Source organism: Malania oleifera, chromosome 8 (genome assembly GCF_029873635.1).
Source record: "Malania oleifera isolate guangnan ecotype guangnan chromosome 8, ASM2987363v1, whole genome shotgun sequence".
Taxonomy (NCBI): Eukaryota; Viridiplantae; Streptophyta; class Magnoliopsida; order Santalales; family Ximeniaceae; genus Malania; species Malania oleifera.
In genome coordinates, this window is record NC_080424.1 from 65,864,528 (window position 1) to 65,887,882 (window position 23,355).

General features: G+C 38.4%; 1 protein-coding gene across 2 annotated transcripts in view; it reads left to right on the top strand.

Moving 5' to 3' along the window:
• Positions 1–242: 242 nt before the first annotated feature.
• The window catches only part of LOC131162428 (uncharacterized), a 59,018-nt gene continuing 35,905 nt past the window's right edge, over positions 243–23,355 (top strand). For both annotated transcript variants that reach the window (XM_058118883.1, XM_058118884.1), the window contains exons 1-3: positions 243–509; positions 638–850; positions 8,374–8,469. In XM_058118883.1, the coding sequence (XP_057974866.1) occupies positions 429–509; positions 638–850; positions 8,374–8,469 (390 nt within the window). In that variant the 5' untranslated portion in view covers positions 243–428. The remainder of the gene's footprint in view (positions 510–637; positions 851–8,373; positions 8,470–23,355) is intronic.

Consider the following 23,355-nt stretch of genomic DNA (forward strand, 5'->3'; position numbering starts at 1 on the left):
AAATACTCCATAATCACATAAATTGGCGAAAAATGATTCATATAACCGACCTCACATAGTAGGAATTAAAGTTTGGTTTGGTTGTTGTTTCTTGTTACAAAATCATAGTTGTTTAAAAAAAAAATTATTTACTTAAGTAATAATATATTTTTATGTAAGTTATTATAATTTGTAATTATAATTATTTTATTGACAAAAAAAACTCACCTACCAGATATTACCTAATTTTACGTTATTATTTTGCGTCGAGGGCCAGTCGGTTGAGCATCAGCTTCAGCCTTCAAACGTGAAATGCCCTAGTAAACCGGGGAAAAAAAATGTTCTGGATTGGATTCTCATCATTCCATGCAAAGCTTGTACCAATTGTTGAATTGTTTCAGTAGGTGATCTGGCTTGAAAAGTTGAAATCAAGAAGACAGGATCAAATCATGGTGAAGACTGTGGTCGGAGAAGAAACTCAGCTCAAATTGGCGGAGGATCGCCTCACGCAGTCCGGAGTCCCCTCCGAGGTCTGCGCGTGGCGTCTCTGTCTGTATGATATCTTATATATATATATATATATATATATATGTATGTATGTATGTATGTATGTATGATGAAATGAGGATTTGGGACTGTTGGGGTTTGTATTTCTCAGGTGGGTCTTGTTATTGGCAAGCTGAGTGCCGCTCTTGATCGAGGTTTTGTGTTCGATTTGGTTCCTACGCCGCCCAACGATGCCGGGGAGCCAGCTTGTTCGCTCATGGAGACCGCCCGAGACGATAAGAGGAAAGGGTCAAAGGGCAAATCTCAGGCCGAATCTTCGTCCTTGGTTATTGACCAAGATTGGGTCGCTGAGCATGCTCGTCAGGTAAAAGTGAAACAACTCCCAATATATTTCTCTTTTACGACTTACATTGTGATTTTTTCAGTTCTTTTGTGTTTCTTGAAATCAATGGAGCAGTTTGCAGTTGTGTCTGGGCGCACGTAACTTTTTTATTCTGTTTAATTTTCCATTCAAAGTTTTCTTATGCTGCACAGTGGTTTTAGAATTTAGTTACTGGAGTTTTGATTTCAATTTTCATGGGATTCTTTTTTTCATGTTATTTATTTATTTTTTCTAAAATTTGAGACAATTTGGTGCATACTTGGATGGTTGAACTCAATCATTTAGAACCTGGAAAAAATTTGGTCGACAAAGTTGGGATGCAAACTGCTACGGGCTGAAGACAGAATAAGGTAGGAGGAGAACAGAGGAGAGCTGGAAGAACACTGGAGACCCGAATGGATATAGTAGCTAAAGTGAGCGTTGCAGGGGGAAAACCAAGGTGGCCGTTCGCTGACCGAGGTGACCCTTCGCGTATTGAGGTGACTCTTTGAGACTGGGGAAGCTGGAGATGACTCTTGCAGGGCAAGAACCGAGGTGGCTCTTTGAAGCTGCCGAGGATGGAAGTGACGCGTTGATACAGGGGGAGCTGATTGTGTGTGGGGCCAGGTGGAAACAACTGGCCAACAGGAGGGAGTCAGTAGGCTCGTGTGCAAGGAGAAGTCTGGCGCTGGGTGGACCGTGTGGCTATTGGGCTGAAGTGTTGCAGGCCATGATGGAAAGCTGGGTTGAGATTCTGTGGGCCAAAGTCCATGACTGTGTGAAAGTTGGGCTGAGGCATTGCACCCGAGGCACATTGATCCATTAGTTCCAATTCTATTTTCTTTATTGCTGTTTAGGTGGGTAGAAGTGGGCCAGCGGGTAGCCCAAGTAGAGTAAGCTCCTGTGGGTCTTCCAGAAAGAAGTTGTTGCAGGTCATTAAGCATTTATAGGGCCAGCGGGAATGTAGGAGGGGATAGAAAAATTGGAATCTCTTATGTTAACTTGGAGAGTGGCATTCTCGAACCAGCCAACCTGTTCTCCCTGATTTCCATTTATTTTGTATGCATTGCACTAGTGAATTCCGTTTATTTCTGTAATCTCATTCTTTTGCATGTAATTCCTTCAATTATACATTACCACTCTGTTGAGTTCATTACAATTGTATTGAGTTTATTACAAGTATGAGTGGGTTCATTACAATTGGTATCAGAGACAAGTTCCTGCCACCGTGGGAGAGGGCACTCGCATGAACCAGCTGCTGGAATCCATTGCTACCTTGACAAAATCACAAGAAGAACATTAGAAATTTCAGCAGGAGATTCTAATTGCTCAAGCCAATACCCAACAAATTCAAGCAGATCAACAGAAGTTACTTATCACTATTACTCAACAGTTGGAAGCTCTCTCTGAGATTGTGAAACTTCTCGGCAAGTAGAAACTCGATTAGGAGGGTTCGGGAGGAACATCTGGCAATGAATTCAGTCATCAACACTTTGAGAGCTTCAATAGGGAGCAACAGAATGTAGATAAAGTAGGTATTCAAACTAAACTTGTGAGAGTTGATTTTCCTACATTTAATGGTTTGGATCCAGTAGGTTGGCTTTATAGGGTCAATCATTTCTTCATATTTCTTGAAACCCCACCCCATCATGAGATTCTGTTGGCATCCTTCCACATGGAGGATAAGGCTTTGATTTGGTTTCAAGACTTGGAGAGGTCTGGTCTATTAACGAGTTGGGAGGCATTTGAAAGGGCCCTGCATACCCGATTTGGGGTCAATCCTTATGATGATCCATTGGAGCAACTATCCAACCTAAAACAAACGTCTACGGTAATCTTGTTCAAGGAACAGTTTGAGGAATTATCCAATAGAGTTAGAAACCTAGATGAGGATCATCAGCTCAGTTTGTTTATAGGGGAATTGAAGGAGGAGATAAGGTGGGCAGTGAAACTCTTGAACCCAATCAATGTGCATATGGCCTATGGCAAGGCTCGAATACAAGGCGAAAACCTACTAGCAACTAAGAAGTATATTCTACCTAAACACTCTGCCCCATTATATCATCATCCTGTGACCAAACGAGCAGCCAAGACCAACCCCCAGATCCACAAATATTCACCTGAACAAATAAGAGAAAAGAAGAGCATGGGGTTATGTTTTAATTGTGATGCCAAATGGCACCCCGGGCATAAATGTGGGGCTGCCAAGATTTTCCTGTTGGAAAGGAGCAAGTTAAACTATTTCAATGAAAAGGAGGAACCACCCGGGGTAGTGTGGCATGATGTCCCGAGGGTGAAGGGTTTGAACAGCAGCAGGGAGAGGGAGAGGATAGGGTGGAAATAACCCTACATGCACTAATGGGATCTCCTCACTCCAGAACAATGAGAGTAGCTGGTTCTTTCAGAGGGCAATCTTTTGTGCTACTAGTTGATTCCGGCAGCACTCATAATTTCATTGATCCAGCTCTGGTTAAGAGACTTAAGCTGCCACGAATAGTGAAGAGAAGGTGAAGGTGGCTAATGGAGAGGAGATATGGGGTGAAGGAAGGTGTTCAACAATGAGTTTTGCGGTGCAAGGGACTAGATTTGAAGTTGATATGTACTCTCTAATTTTGGGGGGCTGTGATATTGTACTTGGGATTCAATGGCTTAGTATGCTTGGTGAAATCATGTGGGAGTTTGTTAAACTCACTATGAAATTCCATCATCATGGCAAGGCGGTTTGCCTGCAAAGACTCACTTCCCAAGGGTTAGTGGAAGAGGAAATGGGGGGAAAATACTCTCAATTGGAGAGGAAAGGAATTCTGTTACAATTATTGGAAGAGTTAGAAGAAATGGAAACTGACAACACTTTCCTAGCCCTAACATCCTTGCTGGATGAGTTTCAACAAGTATTTGCAGAACCTAAGGGATTACTGCCCATTAGGTCATGTGACCATGGAATAACTATTAAGGAGGGGACCTCTCCCATCAGTGTGAGACCCTACTGATACCCTTATTTTCAAAAAAGAGGAAATAGAAAGGATTGTTCGGGAGTTGTTGGAGCTAGGAACTATAAGACCATGCCATAGTCCTTACTCCTCTCCCGTTTTGTTGGTAAGGAAAGCCGATGGCACGTGGAGTATGTGTGTAGACTATCTTGCCCTAAACCAGGTTACCATAAAGGATAAATTTCCTATACCTGTGAGTGAGGAGTTGTTGGATGAACTACATGGGGCTGAGGTCTTTTCAAAACTGGATCTGAGGTTCGGGTACCATCGAATTAGGGGAAAGGCAGAGGTCATACCTAAGACAGCTTTCCGGACACATTAAGGACAGTATGAGTTCCTTGTGATGCCCTTTGGACTGACAAATGCACCATCGACCTTCCAAGGCTTGATGAATGAGGTATTCTGACCCCATCTTATAAAATTCATTATGGTTTTCTTTGATGACATTCTGGTGTACAACAAATCCATGGAAGAACACCTCTAACACCTAAGAATGGCCCTACAAATTCTATTCGATCAACAACTATTTGCCAAGAGAAGTAAATGCAAATTTGGCTGTCAAGAGGTGGAGTATCTAGGGCATTTGGCATCGGGTAAGGGGGTGAGGGCAAACCCCACCAAGTTACAAGTTATGATTGATTGGCCTCTACCTAAGACTCTCAAAGCTCTAAGAGGGTTCCTAGGTCTCACAGGGTATTACAGAAGATTTATTAAGGGGTATAGAGCCATAGCAGCACCCCTGACCATTTTACTTAAGAAGAACGGGTTTCACTGGAATGAGGAGACTGAGAAGGCTTTTGGGGAACTAAAGGAGGTAGTGTCCACACCACCTATTCTAGCCCTATCATACTTCACAAAGAAATTTATAATTTAATGCGATGCATCAGGTAAGGTGATTGGGGCAGTACTCATGCAACAAGGGCAACCAATAGCACACTTCAGTCAAGCATTGAAAGGCAGAACCCTTCTCATGTCAACATATGAGAAATAATTGGTAGCTTTAGTAACAACAGTTAAGAAATGGAGATCTTAGGGCAATCATTCATTATCAAAACAGATCAACAGAGTTTAAAATTCATGTTGGAACAAAGAATGGGCACCCCAGTGCAATAGAAGTGGATCACAAAACTATTGGGATATGATTTTATAGTATAGTACGAAAAGGGACAAAAGAATCGAGTAGCAGATGCTCTGTTTAGAAAAGATTTAGAAAGTGACACTCTCAACCTAGCAAACAATCATGCAGCAAACAACGATGCAAGTATAATGGTTATTTCGTTCCCCACAGTTGGGTGGATTGATAATTTAAGAGCATCGTATGCAGATGACAGTGACATACAAAATCTTATGCAGCAAATTCAATCGGGCACACAAGAAGAAGGTTTCACCCTGAGGGATGGGTTATTATTTTACAAAGGCAAGTTGTTTATAGGCAGAAATGAACAGATCAAGCAACAAGTATTACACATAGTTCATGGCAATGCAGTAGCAGGGCATGAGGGATATGAAAAAACAATACAGAGAACCAGAAGAGATTTTTATTGGTGTGACATGAAGAAAGAAGTCGAGCGATTCATACAAGAATGCCCCATATGTCAGCAGATGAATGGGGAAAACACTTACCCCGTGGGCTTGTTACAGCCACTTCCCATTCCAGAACAGGTGTGGACAGATCTAAGTATGGATTTCATAGAGGGCTTACCCCTCTCACGAGGGAAAGGCGTTATTTTGGTGGTGGTTGACCGACTCTCCAAATATGCCCATTTCCTACCCCTAAGTCACCCATTCACAGCAAGCCAAGTAGCCCTAAGTTTCATGCAGAACATTTTCAAATTACATGGGATGCCAAGAACCATTGTCTCGGACTGGGGAACCACATTTCTAAGTAAATTTTGGCTGGAACTCTTTTCTCTATAGGGAGTCCAACTGAAGTTCAGTACGGCCTACCACCCGCAGACCGACGGTTAGATTGAGGTGGTGAACAAGTGTTTGGAAGGATATCTTAGGTGCTTTGTGGGGGACACACAAAAAAATTGGGTGAAAAACTTACCATTAGCAAAGTACTGGTATAACACATCTTACCATACGTTGGCTAAAATTACCCCCTACCAGATCGTCTATGGTGTACCACCACCACACCTATTGAGCTACGTCCTGGGGACCACCAATGTGGCGATGGTCGACGATTACCTCAGAGATTGCGAGGTAACATTGAGTCTCCTTAAGCAAAACCTACAATAGGCACAAAACATAATGAGGAAGTATGTTGATCTTAAGAGAAAGGAGCGAAATTTTGCGGTGGGCGACTGGGTATACCTGCGACTCCAGCCTTACAGACAGACAACCGTTGCTGTCCGGCAGAATCTGAAGCTGTCACCGAGGTTCTATGGACCCTTCCGGGTGTTACAGAAAATTGGAGAAGTCGCTTACAAGCTTGATCTTCTAGTGGGGACCCAAATTCATCCCGTTTTTCATGTATCCCAGCTCAAGCCCCACCTGGGAGCTTCAACTCAGGTAAGCCACGGTTACCACCCACTGATCCCCAAGGAACCCTAAAACCTTGTGGGTATTATGCAACTTGGGAGTGGTATTATGCGTTACAGGAGCAGTTTCCCCACCTTGTGGGCAAGGTGCTCTGAAGGGGAAGGTATTGCTACGGGCTGAAGACAAAATAAGGTAGGAGGAGACCAGAGGGGAGCTGGGAGAACACTGGAGACCTGAGTGGATTTACAATAGCTGAAGTGAGTGTTGTAGGGGGAAAACTGAGGTGGCCGTTTGCTGACCGAGGCGACCCTTTGCGTATTTCTTTGAGACTGGGGAAACTGGAGATGACTCTCATAGGGCAAGAACCGAGGTGGCTCTTCGAAGTTGGTGAGGATGGAAGTGAGGCGTTGATGCAGGGGGAGCTGACTGCGTGTGGGGCCAGGTGGAAACAACTGGCCAACGGGAGGGAGTCGGTAGGCTCGTGTGCAAGGAGAAGTCTGGCGCTGGGTGGACCGTGTGGCTGTTGGGCTGAAGTGTTGCAGGCCGTGATGGAAAGCTGGGTTGAGATTCTGTGGGCCGAAGTCCATGACCGTCCGAAAGTTGGCCTGAGGCACTGCAGCTGAGGCCCATTGATCCATTAGTTCCAATTCTGTTTTCTTTATTGCTGTTTAGGTGGGTAGAAGTGGGCCAGCGGGTGGCTCAAGTAGAGTAAGCTCCTGTGGGTCTTCCAGAAAGAAGTTGTTGCAGGTCGTTAAGCATTTATAGGGCCAGCGGGAATGTAGGAGGGGATAGAAATATTGAAATCTCTTATGTTAACTTGGAGAGTGGCATTCTCGAACCAGCCAACCTGTTCTCCCTGATTTCCATTTATTTTGTATGCATTGCACCAGTGAATTCCGTTCATTTCTGTAATCTCATTTTTCTGCATGTAATTCATTCAATTATACATTACCACTCTGTTGAGTTCATTACAATTGTATTGAGCTTATTACAATTACGAGTGGGTTCATTACACAAATTGAGTGTTAGGAACAAACTTAATTCAGGTATTTTAAATTGTTAGCAACCCAAGGATTTAAAGCATTTTTAGCAGGCAGTTACTCCAAGCTACCTCGCTATAACTTTTATGTGGCTTTTTTTGGTTTTAGTTTCATAGTTTCATGGACTTTATGATGGACAAAGTCTGAATACTTTGAATTTTAGATCCTTATTCAATTATATATGTTGATGGAATCATTGGAATTCTAGAATAAATTAAAATAAAAAAAATTATTTTAATGAGGATGAATAAAACTGCACATGCTAGTAGCTTTGAATTGCTAACAGGTGCACTTTGTATCTCCTTCTGTCTTAAAATTGTGCATAATTTTGGAACTCTGCTGTTTCTACAATCTTGTGGTCACTTTGGCCGGAAAGGAGTGCTAGAGTTTTTAAAGTTTAAAAGACTTCTCCAAGATTGCTTTGAGAGAAAGTTATTTTTCTTGCTTCTTTTTGGGCTCACTCTTCTTTTGGTTTTTTTGGGGGGCGCCCGGGGGGGGGGGGTGGTTTGTGTTGGTCGTTGGGGTGTCTTGCTGTCTGATATTTAAAGGGATTGGAAGGCAGCTTTGATGTAATTTGCTTCTTTTGCGCTTTTTTCTTGAGTGATTTCTTATCATCATTTCGTTGTAATTATGTTTTCTTTTTAATAGACTTGGTTTATTACCTAAAAAAAAATTGAATAAGCCGTGTAAATTAATACAGCAATTTGAAATATCACCTTATTTATTATCACCTGACAGAACAATAACTATTTTATTGAGATATTTGATCTCTGACGTTCTTATCATGATACAATCTCTGTGTGCATGCACACTATTTGTTTATGATTTGTACAGCTTCATTCATTTTGGTTCATTGATTTTGAGTGTTTAGAAGCAAAACAAAAACAATCTAGATAGCTTTTTCCCCCACTGTAATAAAATCTTTAAATCGAAGGTTGGATATATATAGTGTTACCATCTAAATTTTTGCATGGTCTATAATGGTGTAATTGTGAGATTATTGTGCATTCAGGTTTCCAGAATGCTAGTGGGTGGCATGAAGGTTGTTGGCATCTATGTTTGGGTCAGTGATAGCTTATTCAAGAATTCAACCTTAGTACTTTGCCAGGTATATTTTTGTCATTCTATTTTGTTTAAAGTTACAATATAACTCTTCCAATATTGACCAATGCAAAACTACATTTGGTGTAAAACCGGCCAAATTTTCACCCGGCGTTTTGCATGGTTGGCTTTTCCATTGCTTATATAGATGATTTTACTCTATCAGGCTTGTCAAAAATTAAATCTGTCCTATCCTATTCGCCTACAACATCCAGTTTGTTGTAGAAAAATATTAAATAAAAACTAATTTGGAAAATTATTTTGATGAGATATTTCTTAATGTTTGACATGCATGAGAAGAATAAGCTGACGCAAGATTCAGTGCTGCGATTCATATTGATGGATCTTGGTATCATCTTGATCTTGACATGCTGCTTATGCATGTCAACTAGACTGCCACATGTATATATTGCTTATGGAAACTGAGATTCACTAAAAATGTTGGCATTGTGCATCCATGTGTGTGCTGTATTCTGCCGCATGGGAGTACCAATAGATTACTGTTAAGATTTCTTTAATATATATTTGTTAATTTTCTTGAACTCCGTCTATGATGCACTTAATATCTTAATTTTTTCACACAAAGTCGGTCCCAAGCCCGGGTAAACGAGCGAGGTGTTGCACTTGTACTACCCCGGGTGTAGCGAAAAGTGGGCGAGGGTGAGCTAGGTCGTCGCCCCAAAGCGATGAACTGTGTTGGCGCCTAGGTATGGTGTCAAATATGAGAGGGTTCCTGCATCATTCTGGATGTGGGCAAGTAAAGAAGCTAGTTCAGGAAATTAGGATTAGATTAACAACTTGGAATATAGGGATACTTACGGGTAAAAACATGGAAATTGTGGACACAATGATTAGAAGAAAAATTCATATAATTTGCCTTAAAGAAACTAAGTAGGTGGGGGAGAAATCTAAAGAAATTGATAAATTAGGATTCAAACTTTGGTACACTGGAAAAAAAAACCATAAGATGAAGTTGGAATTATTAAAGACAAAAACTTAAAAGATAGCGTTGGTGTAAACAAAGTAGGGGATAGAATTATAAAAATCAAGATGGTATTAGGCTAAGAGATAATAAATGTCATTGGTACTTATGCTCCTCAAGTAAACTTAGCAGAAAATCTTAAGTGACAATTTTGGGAAGATATGGATAGTATTATATAAGGCATACCAGAGATTGAGAAAATATTCATAGGAGGAGATTTGAATGGACATGTTGGAAGAGATAATAAAGGTTACAACCTCATACATAGAGGATATGGATATGGAAACAAAAATGAGTTTGGGGAGATGATCTTAGACTTCACTAGGAAACAAAAATGAGTTTGGGGAGATGATCTTAGACTTCACTATGTCATATGATTTTATTACAATAAATACTTGCTTTAAAAAGAGAGAAGAACACTTAATAATCTTTAAAAGTGGAAAAAATAGAAGTCAAATAGATTTTTTCTTTTAACTAGGAGGGTCGATCGTTTGTCATGCAAGGATTGTAAAGTTATTCTAGGTGAAAGTCTAACTACACCACAGAGAGTCTCAGTGTTAGACATATTTATTAAAAAATGAAAGAAAAAGTATAAAATAAACCAGTATAGGAGAACTAGGTGGTTGAACCTAAAGAGAGAAAATATCATAAAATTTAAAGATAAAATAATCAAAGATGGGGATTGGACTATAGAAAATGGGATAGATACAAATACTTTTTGGAGTAGATTAGCTAGCTCCATTAAAAAGATAGCAAAAGAGATTTTAGGTGAATTAAGGGGAAGATTCTTGAATAGCAAAGAAAGTTGATGGTGAGATAAAGACGTCCAAAAAGCCATAAAGACAAAAAGAATTTGGTATAAAACGTGACAAAAATGTAGAAGCATGAATAACTTTGAAAAGTATAAAGAGGCGAGAAAAGATGCAAAAAAGGCCATTAGTGAAGCTAAACACATATTATTTAATAGTTTGTATAATAGATTAGATACAAAAGAAGGAGAAAGAAATATATTTAAACTTGCCAAAGTTAGAGAAAGGAAGAGTAAAGACTTAGGAAATGTAAAATTTATAAAAAGTGAAGATGATATTGTGGGAAAGGGTAGTCAACAAAGATTAAGGTTAGAGACAAAGGTATCTGAAAATCAATTTGGTTTTATGCTTGGGAGATCTACCACAGAAGATATATATCTTTTAAGAAGATTAATGGAAAAGTTTAGGGAAAAGAACAGTGACTTGCATATGGTATTTATTGACTTAGAGAAAGCATATGATAGGGTACTTAGGGAAGTTTTATGGTTGGTTTTAGAAAAATAGGTGTATGTAGTAGGTATAATGATGTCATTAAGGATATGTGTGATGGAGTAATGACTAGTGCAAGGACTATAGATGGAGAAACTAGAGAATTTCCAATCACTATAGATACATATCAAGGATTTGCTTTGAGTCGTTATCTTTTTGCTTTGCTTTAGTGATGGACTGACTAAGAGCATTCAAAATGATGTTCCACGGTGTATGTTGTTTGCATATGATATTGTATTGTTTGATGAAATTAGGATACGGAGTAGAGGCTAAGTTAGAATTATGGAGAGAAGCTTTGGAATCTAGAGGTTTTAGAATAATTAGAAATAAAACAGAATATATGAAATGTAATTTCAGTAATGGTATGAGGAATATTGGAGACAAAGTTAAACTTGATGATGAAGAAATAAATAGCACTTGTAGATTTCGATACCTTGAATCTATTATGCAAGCTGAAGGAGAAATTGAAGATGATGTAATGCATAGAGTTAAAGCAGGTTGGGTAAAATGGAGAAGTGCTTTAAGTGTGCTTTGTGATCGTAGAAGACCCTTAAAATTAAAAGGGAAGTTTTATAGGATGGCTATAAGACCATCTATGCTATATAAATTAAAATGTTGAGCGAAGAAGAAATAGAATATCCAAAAAGTAAAAGTTGCTGAGATGATAATGCTTAGATGAATGAGTGGTATACCACTGAAAGATAAATTAAGAAATGAATATATTTGCGGTAAGTTAGGTGTAGCTCCTATAAAAGATAAGATAAGGGAGGGACGACTCGGATGGTTTGGGCACTTGCAACGTAGGCTACATAGTACGCTAGTGAGGAAGAGTAAGTTAGTTACTATGGGAGACAGTAGAAGGGGTAGGGGTAGACCTAAAATAACTTGAAATGAGATAGTGAGTAAGAATTTAATAGTCTTGAATTTGTCAAAAGAAATGGTCCATGATCGCATAAATTGGCGGAAAAAGATTCATATAGCCGACTCCACCTAGTGGGACTTAGGGCTTGGTTTTGTTGTTGTTGTTGCATATTTGTTAATTTTCTTGTACACTGGTTGCCATTAATGTTCCTTTAAATGCATTAATTCATTAGTTGCCATTAATTAACTAAAAATGTTGACAGTGTGCATCCATGCATGTGCTATATTTTGCCTCATAGGAGTACCAGTAGATTGCACTTGAGATTTCTTTTACATTGGACATAGTAGATTTGTTAATTTTCTTTTGTGTTAGTTGCCATTATTGTTCCTTAAGCACGTTGTAATGTGTCTTCTTAAGTATTAATATACTGGAGATGCTTGCTCCAAGCATTAGAAGTACAGTCTTTTGCTAGTTATTTTTAAATTTCAATTGCTAGTAGTGTTTAGGTGGTTAGGCAGGTGCAAGCCCACCATAAGCATGCTGTGTGGCAAAATGGATTGGTTTTAGCTTATAATAAAAATATTTAAAGTAAAATCATCAAATATTTGAAACTTTCAACTCAATCCATCTCCTTTTGACGAGTGGGTTGTGCAATTAGCTTTCTATTGTGGTGGTGCTCTGCATAGTTGTTAAGAGTCTCACAGGATCAGACGACTCATATCAGTTTCACACCAAATTCCATATCTTATTAGAGAATGAAAAACGGCTGAATTGTTGCAGACCGATCCACCCCTTGAATAAATCGATTCACACAATTCTGAACCTGTCAGAATTCTGATCCAGTCATTTGAACCTATCAGATACAGTCAGGCCCAACTGGTTTTGAACCCCCAAAAATAGCCCTTGTTTTTTTCCGTTGCTTTTTTTTTCACATGATTCCCTTCCATTCCTTCTCTACGTCTGTTCTGTGCTGAAAAGAGAGGAGAAAACAGAAGTTTAGGTCTTCTATTGCCTCACAAAACCATTCTTCACTCTTGGAGGGAGTATAGTGTTCTGCCATTGAGAAGAAGGGGCCAAAGGTCAACTAAGGCGGTCTCATGTTTCATTCTGCTGTTAAGATTCGAAGTTTTGGTTTTTTTAGTAGTTCAATTATTTGTCAGCTTTGTTTATTAAAACTTTTTTTTTTTTTAAATAAAGTTTGGGAAAACATATGCATGAAATATGATTTTTTAAAAATGTTAATAAACCCCAAAATTTCAGTTTTTTATTATTTTTTCTTGTTTCCTCCCCATAAACATCATAGAATTTAGTTTTTTCATTAATTTCTCTTGGCTCTCTTACCTTTTTTTTTTTCTTTAGTGAAAGCATTCAAATGAAATATGATTTTTTATTGTTAAAATTTAAATGTATTTTACTATTTTGTTTGATGTACATATATCAGTATATGCATGTCATTGCATCAGTTTTGAAAATTTGTGCCGAATATTATGAATCTATGATTCAATTTGATTGTCAATTCTCCTTTCCTAAAATTGGGATTTGATTCACGATTCAAATCTTGATTTGACAATTTTGTGCTTTGTTCCTTTGATGCAATGAAGCTTTTATGTATATGGATATGGGATTACGAGATATCGAGATATGCAGTTATAAAATCTTTAAAAATTTTAGATATGGTACAACATGGATATGTTTATAATTTTACACACACATATGTTATATATATATGTATATATATATATATATATATATATTCATACACACACACACACACAATTACATATGTATGTATGTGTGTGTATATATATGTATATTCTACCATCTTCTATCTAAAACATGTATAACAATATCAATTGGCTTAAATAGAATATGGAATAAGTAGAAGTGGAAGGACTTAAAGAATGTTATATTCCTGCTTCTTGCCTTGCATTGTTTCTTTAATTATTTAACAATTGCAATTAAAATATTTTTACATAAGGATGCCATGCAAATATTTGTGGTTTTTCCATATGCATGTTCCACTTTTTCCTCGTCTATTTAGACTGTGCTCTGAGCCATTCTTTCTTTGTGGACAATGTGACTAGCTTTCCAATCTCTTGGAATCTTCATTTGAAAAGACCTGTAAATTATAGGAGATGGTGGAGTTGTCTTCCTTGTTTTCATATTGAACATCTGCAAATTATCCTTGGGTAGGGATGTTCATTCTTGGGTGTTTGGATCATTCGGGGATGTTTTCTTGTAAATCATTCTTTGAATTTCTTACCTATTCAAACTCTCCCTTTCCTCTTTATCCTGTTATTTGGAAGGAAAAGAATCGTTCTTGAGCCATGGGTCTTCCCAAAAATGAATCCAGGAACCCCTCCTCACTACAAATTTAGTGTGAGGGGTGAAAATAAAGTAAAATTGGGAAATAGACCTCCATGGGCTCCCAAAAGAGCATCTTAAACTAGCATTGGTATGAAAGGGAATTATCTTCTAAGGGGAAGTGCCTCAACCATTTAGCTAAAAAAACAATGCTTTTAGACACCTAGTTACCAAGACCCAACCCCTCCTCCTTTTTAGACTTACAAACCTCTGCCTAGCTTACTAAATGGTCCCTGAGATCCCCCATACTAGACCACAAAAAATCTCTTATAATTCTTTCAAGCTTGCTAGCGACCACCGCTGGAATTGTAAAAACAAATGAAAATACAACAGAATGCTTGCTAGAGAGACAAGCCTAGATAAGCGTAATTCTACCCCAGAAGAAAAAAAGCACCCCAACCATCTAATCTCTTTGTAATCCTCTCCGCTACTGGATTCCAAAAAACTGCCCTCTTGGATTCCCACCCAACGAAATTATAGCCCATTCCAATAAACCGTACCCTACGTTTTTTTTTCAATTACTAGTTCTTTCAATGGATACTAAAAGTTAAGGTGTAGTCCCAAGAGGGGGAGTGAATTGGGTTTATAAAATTCTTTTAAACCTTTTTAAAAATTCACAATCTTTTGTATACTTAGCAAACACACAAGAAATAAATGCTCAATAAAAACCAACCACAATCCACACTCAATCTCAACACAAGCCAAATACCTTTAATAATAACAACCAATCAATCACACAATACTTAACCAATTGCTACAACACTTTCTTATTTCAGCGTTTCCAAAAACCCAGTTTAAAACCCTATATGAATGAATATTTGTGCAGTTCTTTTAACCAAGATTTCCGCAAGCGATTAATCAATGTACTCCCTTTAAAGTTTCCGCAAAAGATTAATCAACGTACTCTATTAAATTAAAAGTTTTTCTCAATCTCAATTTTCAGCAATCTGCACTTAGAAACACAATTTATATATGCTGAAATTTAAAGAGTAAAGATTAAGAGTGAGACCGAGATTTTTACGAGGTTCGGCTTATGCCCAGCTTATGTCCTCGCCTTAGGCAAGACCACTTAAGGATTCCACTAACACATTCCTTTGCAGGCGGAACAAACCGTTTACAATCCCTCCTTTAGGGTGGAGCCCCCCTCTCCAAGCGATACCCCATGCTCGGTACAACAATCCAATGACCTGAACCGCAAAGAAACAAAGAAACAAGAAAGAATTTCTTTTGTACAAGAGATGCTCTCAGATAGAACTGGTTAATACAATTAAAGTTCAGCTAATATACTTCAAACAAATATAAAAAAGAAATTGAATTGAAGCTTCAATAATTATTTCACTGGAATACTTCTCTTGATGTGAACCAGTAAATCAGAGGTTTGAGCTCAGAGAAGATGGATCAGTAACTCAGAATATCTCAACAATTCTCAGTATGAATGTGTGAGCAAGAGAGCTTTGAGAGAGAAAAAGCAATATGGCTTTGAGAGCAGTTTTTCAATTCTTGGTACTGATTTGATTCAAGAAATCATGTATTTATAGGCTCAAAAAGGTTTAATTCGTGTTGCCTAAGTTACTTGGAGTGTTTCCCAAGTTTATACGAAGTTTGGGGCACAAGAAATATAAATTTGAATTTTTAAACTTTTAAAAATTATAGCCGTTAATAGTGTTCAGGCGCCTGAGGTCTCGGGGTCAGTCGCTTGAAGTCTCTGAACACAATGTAATTTTTGACTTGAAACAGGGTCAGGCGCCTAGGCCTACACTGGCTCTTCTAAATTTGTTTAGGAAATTCTTTAGGCGCCTGAGGTTTAAATTTTAGTCGCTTGAACAGTTATAAACACTGTTTTTTTTTGGTTATTTTCAAAAACTCTTAGCCATCTTGCTTTGTTATTTTCAAAAAGCATTTTTCATGGTTTTTCAAAATAAGGTCTTTAAGTCCATGACAATCCCTAATGAGCTTCAAAACATTTCAAAATGATATTCAGAATGAAGTACTTACATAAGTCATCCTAAAGACTTAAACACTCTAAGCTTGAAGTCTTCATATATGTCTTTTCTTTGAATCCTCTTAGACTTGAGCTTGAGTCTTCTTTAAGCTTTCACATGTGTTGAACATCTTGGTCCTCTTGAGCATTCTTTTGATCACTTTGTAGATGGTGTTTGGCTTTATGGTGCTAGTGATCTTGAACTTCCATTTCTTTGTTCCTTTTGAACTTTGTCATACAAGATTTCCTAAAATGTCATCACTTAAACAACAACTTTGTTAAATTAATCTTTATTTGTTATTATCAAAATAAGATTTGAAAGTCATGTTAGGCCAACAATCTTCCTATTTTTGATGATGACAAATAAGGAGCAAAGATGAGAGAACCTTGATAAGGTTCCCCCTTACAATAAGCATGCCTTTTAACAAATATAAAAAAAATGATGATTTCAAATATAAGTGAGTTCAAGACTCAATAAGTCATAATCAAGTATATTGCATTATAGCCATAGTAGTTAAAAGCGCGCCTCAGCGCAAGGCGCAGTGATGTGACGATGCTTCCGCCTTAGACCAGGTGGGGCGAGGCGACCTGCAAGAGGCGACCCTAGGCGAGACGAGGAGCATTGGGGTGCGAGGCGTAGTGAGGCACGCCTTGTGAATTTTTAAGTCATTTAAAGGAGAAAAATAGCCAAGCCAGACCCGTATCCCTCATTGGACTCAAACGAACAGAGCCCTAGCCCCTTTCGACCCTTCGAAGCCCTTCGTGAGTTCGTTTGCCAGCCTTTGAACCAGCCGGAAGCCTTCGCGACTTCGTCTTCGAGCTTCGAACCAGGATCGTGAGTTCATCTTCGACATTTTGAAGAAGCATGACCCTGCACGACTTTGTTTCGAACCAGCCGGAGCCCTCGCAAGTTCGTCTGCCTGCCTTTGAAGCAGTCGTGAGTTCGTCTGACTGCCTTCGATCACGACGTGAGTTCGTCACGTCGTCTTCAACGTTTCGAACCAGCTGCGAGATCGTCTTTAAGCCTTCGAACCTTTGTAAGTCTTCTTCTTCTTCTTCTTCTTCTGCTGCTGCTTGCATCCTGCTGCCTGCTGCTTCTCTTCTTCTTCTTCTTCTTCTTCCTCTTCTGCTGCTGCTGCTGCTGCTGCTTGCGTCCTGCTGCCTGCTGCTTCTCTTCTTCTTCTTCTTCTTCCTGCTGCCTGCTTGCTGCGTGCTGCTGACTGCTGACTGCTGCCTGCTCTTTTTCTTCTTCTTCTTCTTTATAGTAAGCTTATAAATTAAATATTTGGTTAATTAATGTAAGCTTATAAATTATAACTAATACATAATATTTATTCTTTTTACAGAAATTTAGCTACTGTTTTTTAATTTATAATATTTAGTTTAATTAATGTAAGTTTATAAATTATAACTAATACATAATATTTATTCTTTTTATTGAAATTTAGTTTTTTAATTTGTTTGGAAATGCATTATGTAAGTCTTAAATTTTAAATGAGTTATTATCTGAATTAGGCTATTAGCTACTAATACAAAATGAGTTATTGCCTAATTTGCCTGAAATATATGATGCATTGTTTTTTCAGTTAGGATACGGGATACCAAGTCTAAAATCTTAAATGGATTCTAGTTCTGGATGTGAGGCCTCGGCAAAGAAAGATCCCGCATGGAAGTATGCACATTTGGAGGATAAGAAAAATAGAAATAATTTGACTTGCAATTTTTGTGGTAAAGTCACAAGGGGAGGAATATTTCGGGCAAAACAACATATTGTCGGAGGATTTCGAAATGTGAAAGAATGCTCTAAGTGCCCTACTCATGTACGTGAGGAGATTAAAGAGTATATGTTGAAGAAAGATATGGAAAAGGAGGAAAATGAGTTATTGCCTGACTTTGATGATATAGATCATTACGGTGAAGATGAAGAAGATGAAATTCAAGAAATTGACATTCGTGGCAAGAGAGTGCCTACTAGTGATGGAAGTAAAAGATCATACCAATCCAACTCGAAGAAACCAAAACAGAAGGGGCCTATAGACTTGTTTTTTACTCCCGATCCAAAGAAAGCGGTTCAAGCTAGGAAAAAAGGGAAGATGAAGCAAACATCAATAAATGAGGCGTGCAAGAAAGAACTAAGAAAAAAGGCAATGGGAGATTTTGCTAGGTGGATGTATGATGCTGGAATACCATTTAATGCTGTACGTCTGAGCAGCTTTGCAGTGGCACTTGAATCGATTGGACAATATAGTCCTGGAATAAAGCCACTTAGCTATCATGAAGTGAGAGTTCCTTACCTAAAGGAGGAAGTTAGTCGAATGAAAGAGTTGTTGAAGGTCCATAAGGAGGAATGGACAAAATATGGTTGCTCAATTATGTCTAATGGTTGGAGAGATTCGGTTGCTAATAAGGACATAATAAACTTTTTAGTGAACTCTCCAAGGGGATCAGTATTCATCAAGTCTATTGATGCTTCTAATATTGTCAAGAATGCAGATAGAATGTATAGATTACTTGATGAGATGATAGAGGAAATTGGAGAATCAAATATGATTCAAGTGGTAACTGACAATGCGTCAAACTATGTTGCAGCAGGTAAGAACTTATTTTTAGAACTACTTTCTATAGTGTATATATTGTTTATTTTAATATTTTAATGACTTCATTCCTTGATATTTGAACAAGGAGATTGTTGGAAGCAAAGAGGCCACATTTATATTGGATACCGTGTGCTGCTCATTGCATTGATTTAATTTTGGAGGATATTGGGAAGATGCCTTCAATTCATGCAACTTTGAAAAGGGCAATTTTTTTGAATGGCTATATCTATAACCATGTTGGTGTTGTCAACTTGATGAGACAGTTCACTGGAGGAAAGGAGTTACTAAGACCTGCAGTTACAAGATTTGCAACTGCCTTCATCACCCTTCGTTCAATCTATCTTCAAAAGAACAACTTGAGGAAGATGTTTACTTCTGGAGATTGGAATACTACTAAATGGGCAAAGGAGGCGGCTGGCAAAAGAGCAGCTACTATTGTTTTGATGCCTACTTTTTGGAGTACCATCGTCTATGCTCTTAAGTTAACAGGTCCACTTGTTCGTGTACTCCGTTTGATTGATGGGGAAAAGAAGCCTGCAATGGGATACATTTATGAAGCAATGGATAGAGCTAAGGAAGCCATAGTTAAGGCTTTTGGTGAGAGAGAGGATAAATTCAAGGAGGCATTTGAAATTATTGATATGAGGTAGGGATGCCAACTCCATCAACCGTTGCATGCAGCTGCACACTACTTGAATCCAGAATTTTTTTATTCAAATCCCAACATTTTGCAAGATGAAGAAATTATGACAGGTTTGTACAAATGTATTGCAAGGTTATTGCCAACTATTGAAATGCAAGATAAAGTTTCAAATGAGTTGGAAAAATACAATGCCGCTAGTGGTGTCTTTGGAATTAGTTTGGCAGTGAGACAAAGGAAGACAAAAGCACCAGGTAAAGTGGCATTTGTACGACCTCTTTCTTTTTGAAAATTATTTTTGTTATTTACCTATTAGGTATTCATTTAAAATTTATTTTATAATAGCGCAATGGTGGATGGCATATGGATCAACAACTCCAAACTTGCAAAAGTTTGCTGTGAAAATTCTTAGCTTCACGTGTAGTGCTACTGGCTGCGAAAGAAATTGGAGCATATTCCAACATGTAAGTCATTAGTATATCATGGATTAATTATTAAAGAACAAGAACTACCAATCTACTGCTTTTTAGAATCATTATTAACCATATTACTTTAAACTTTTTGTAGCTTCATAGCAAAAGGAGAAATAGGCTATCCCAGCAACGCTTGAATGATTTGGTATTTGTGAAATATAATCGAACTCTGAGGCGTCGATACGACAAATGTGACACCATTGATCCCATCCTCCTAAAGGACATTGATATAGTAATGAGTGGTTGATTGGTAGGATGGATGGTGATTTTGATGAGGATGATGAACTTGTGTTTGAAGATGATAATTTGACTTGGGATTCTGTTGCTAGAGCTGCTGGACTAAATAATCCCCCACATCACACTAGGTCAAGAATAAGTACAAATATGCCATCATCGTCTAGAGGAAGAGGAAGGGCTTCATCTAGTAGTGCAACCAGTGCTAGGGGTCGGACCACAATGTTGGAACTTGTAGATGAGGATGAAATCCAAGTGGATAGTGCAGAGGAGACGGAAGAGGAAAAAGATGTTGGAGAAAACAATTCTGATGATGAGGAGGAAGATGATGATATCTTCGCTGATTTAGTTGATGATGAGTGATGAGTGATGATTGAGGAGGATTTTTAGATTTTATATTTTGAAATCTTTTATTGTACTCTTTTCTTTTGATGTTGAACTATGTTGAATTGTTGATGCTTTTGGGCTTCGTCTTGGCAATTTTATTAAATTTCCAATTTTTTTATTGAATGTTTTGGCATTTTAAATTCTAATATTACTAGATATTCATATGTTCATATATAAATTACCACAAATAGATATTTTACACCATTTTAATAATTGTGCGCCTCACCTTCGTGAGGCGTGCGCCGCGCCTCGGCTTCAAAGACCCTTTGTGCCTCGGCTCGTCTCGCGCCTCTGACTACTATGATTATAGCTCATGTCAACATATATGCTCTTGTGGTTTCATTCTTCTTATGTTCTCATTTTTCTCATTATGCTTATTTTTGCTTTTACTCCCCCATGCTATATCTCATGCCAAGATTAAGTGTTTTACATATTTGCTATGTTCTCATTTTCATGGTTGCTCTATAACATGCTCTCTCTTCTCATGTTTGCTCTCCAAAATATCTCTCCCCCTTTGACATCAATCAAAAAGTAATGAGGAGTATAGGCACAAGAGTCACATAAAGAGCATAGTCATATTACACACAGTCACAAGTAATGGAGTTACAAGCCAAACTAAAACAAAAACAAACAAATCAACAAAAGAAAAAGGCAATACATAGATAGTACTTAATACAACACAAAATGACAAATAGATCACTTATCATCAGCATCATCATCATCATCATCAGCTTCAGCTTCCTCTTTATCACCCTCCTCACTTCCTTCCTTAGATTCATCATCAGATGAAGCATCACTCTGAGGGGCAGAACTAGTATCCATAGGATCAACACTACGAGATGAGCTAGCCCTATACTGCTCGATGCGAGTGAGGCGCTGATCAAGTGAGGAGACATTCTCCTGAAGGGTTTGAAGACCTGATCACATATCTCTGTTGAAAGTAGAGAATTCATGATGGAAGGGGATAAACCAAGAGGGAGTGTCAGTTGGGGGTTCTTGGTCCTATGCTGGAGGAGGAGGAGGAGGAGGAGGAGGGAGATAGCTGCTGGCCTTTGAGGTCGTCCTCCTTTCAAAAACCAACCCTGATCATGCTTCTCATATCCCATATTCTTGAGGGTTGTGGAAGTGAAGAGGTCATACCTAGTACGCTTAATGAACAATTTTGTAGGAGTAGTAACGTTGAGTTGAGCAAAGATAAGGTTTAGCACGCCACCATAAGGAAGAGTTACACAAGTAGCTTCCAATTTGGCCCACATCCATTTCAAAATTAGGCTAGAGAGATCAAGTTTTTTCCCCTTTAGTAAACACCATAACACAAAGCAGTCTACATAGGAGAGGTGATCATATGACCCGGCCTTTGGTAGGATGTTGGTGGTGATGATTTTCTGAAGTATTTGGGATTGAAGGTTCAACTGCTTTTACATAGGAGGATGGCCAACAAAATAAACGGGGTCTTCTACCATAATCAATGGTAAAAATTCTTCGGGTGTGAAACCTTGCTCTAGAATCCAAATTTGAGTAAAGACTGGACATTCAAATTCACCCGGGGTGATATGCAAAATAGGAGCCAAGATTTGTGGAGTTAATACGATCTTCTTTCCTCTAACCTCAGTGGTTTGGACATTTTCTCCATGGATCATGTTTGCATAAAATTTTTTTACTAAGTTGGCATACAATCCTTTGGCTTGATAAACTACGAAATTCTTCCAACCGATATTCCTAAACATAGGTAGGATTTTCGGAAATTCTGAATCAAAGAAGGTGGTATCGATGACCTTACCAAAAATTGGGTCTGTAGAACGGAGATGAGATCGATATCGAAGCTTTGATTGAGGGGTGACAAGCCATTGTTCGATGTTGTTATCATCTCTTTCGGAAGAAGATCCTTCATTTGCTGTAGTCTTGGTGCAAGGCATCTTTGATTTTTGGAGGATGGAAGAAATCAGCCAAGAGAAACCCTAGAATCTGTGGGAAAAGGTGTAGGAGAAGAATTTTGAAGCTTTGATTCGAGGGATTTTGAGTGAGGAGTCGAGGGAAATCAAGGGTAGGAGCCTCGGGTGAATGATGGAGCAGGGTTCAGTAGCCTGGAGTCTGAAGAGTTAAGGTTTTCGCGCTTAAAAATATATAGTACCCGCGAGTTCAGGCGCCTGAAGATTTGGCTCAGTCGCCTGAAGATTTACAGAAATTAAATTTCTGCAGGCAGTAGCAACTCAGTCGCCTGAGGTCTAATGGCTCAGGCGCCTGAGCCTCCAAAATACACTGTTCAGGCACCAGAACTTCCAAGCTCAGTTGCCTGAAGTCCTTAAACTTTTAAAATTCTCTTTTTACTCAACCTGAAATCTTCCTAAATCACTTCTATACTATGTAACAACCCAAGTTCTCTTCTAATTGATATAAATCTTTCTTTGGGAAGAGGTTTTGTGAAGATATCCGTCCATTGGTCATTTGTATTTATAAATTCAAGTAGTATATCTTCTTTTTGAACATGATCTCTTAGAAAATGGTGTCTTATGTCAATATGTTTAGTTCTTGAGTATTTTTAGAGATGTTTATTACACTTGTGTTATCACACTTAATTGGTATGGCTGAATATTCTAGGTTATAGTCCTTTAATTGTTGTTTCATGTACAAGGCTTGTGCACAACAACTCCTAACTGCTACATACTCAGCTTTAGCTGTGGATAAGGCTACAGAGTTTTGTTTCTTAAAAAACCAAGATACTAAGGATCGTCCTAGAAAGCGACAAGTCCCGTTTGTACTTTTTCTATCAATCTTACAGCCTGCGTAATCGGCATCCGAATAGTTAATCATTTCGAATCTTGTGTCCTTAGGATATCAAAGTCCTAAATCAATTGTACCTATCGAGTATCTTAGGATTCTTTTTACAGCTATTTGATGTGATTCTTTAGGTGCTGATTGAAACCGTGCACACATGCATACACTAAACATTATATCCGGCCTACTAGCTGTTAGGTATAGTAAACTTCCTATTATACCTCTATAATATTTCATATCTACTGGTTTCCCTTTTTCATCTTTATCGAGACTTATGGAAGTACTCGTAGGAGTTCCTAT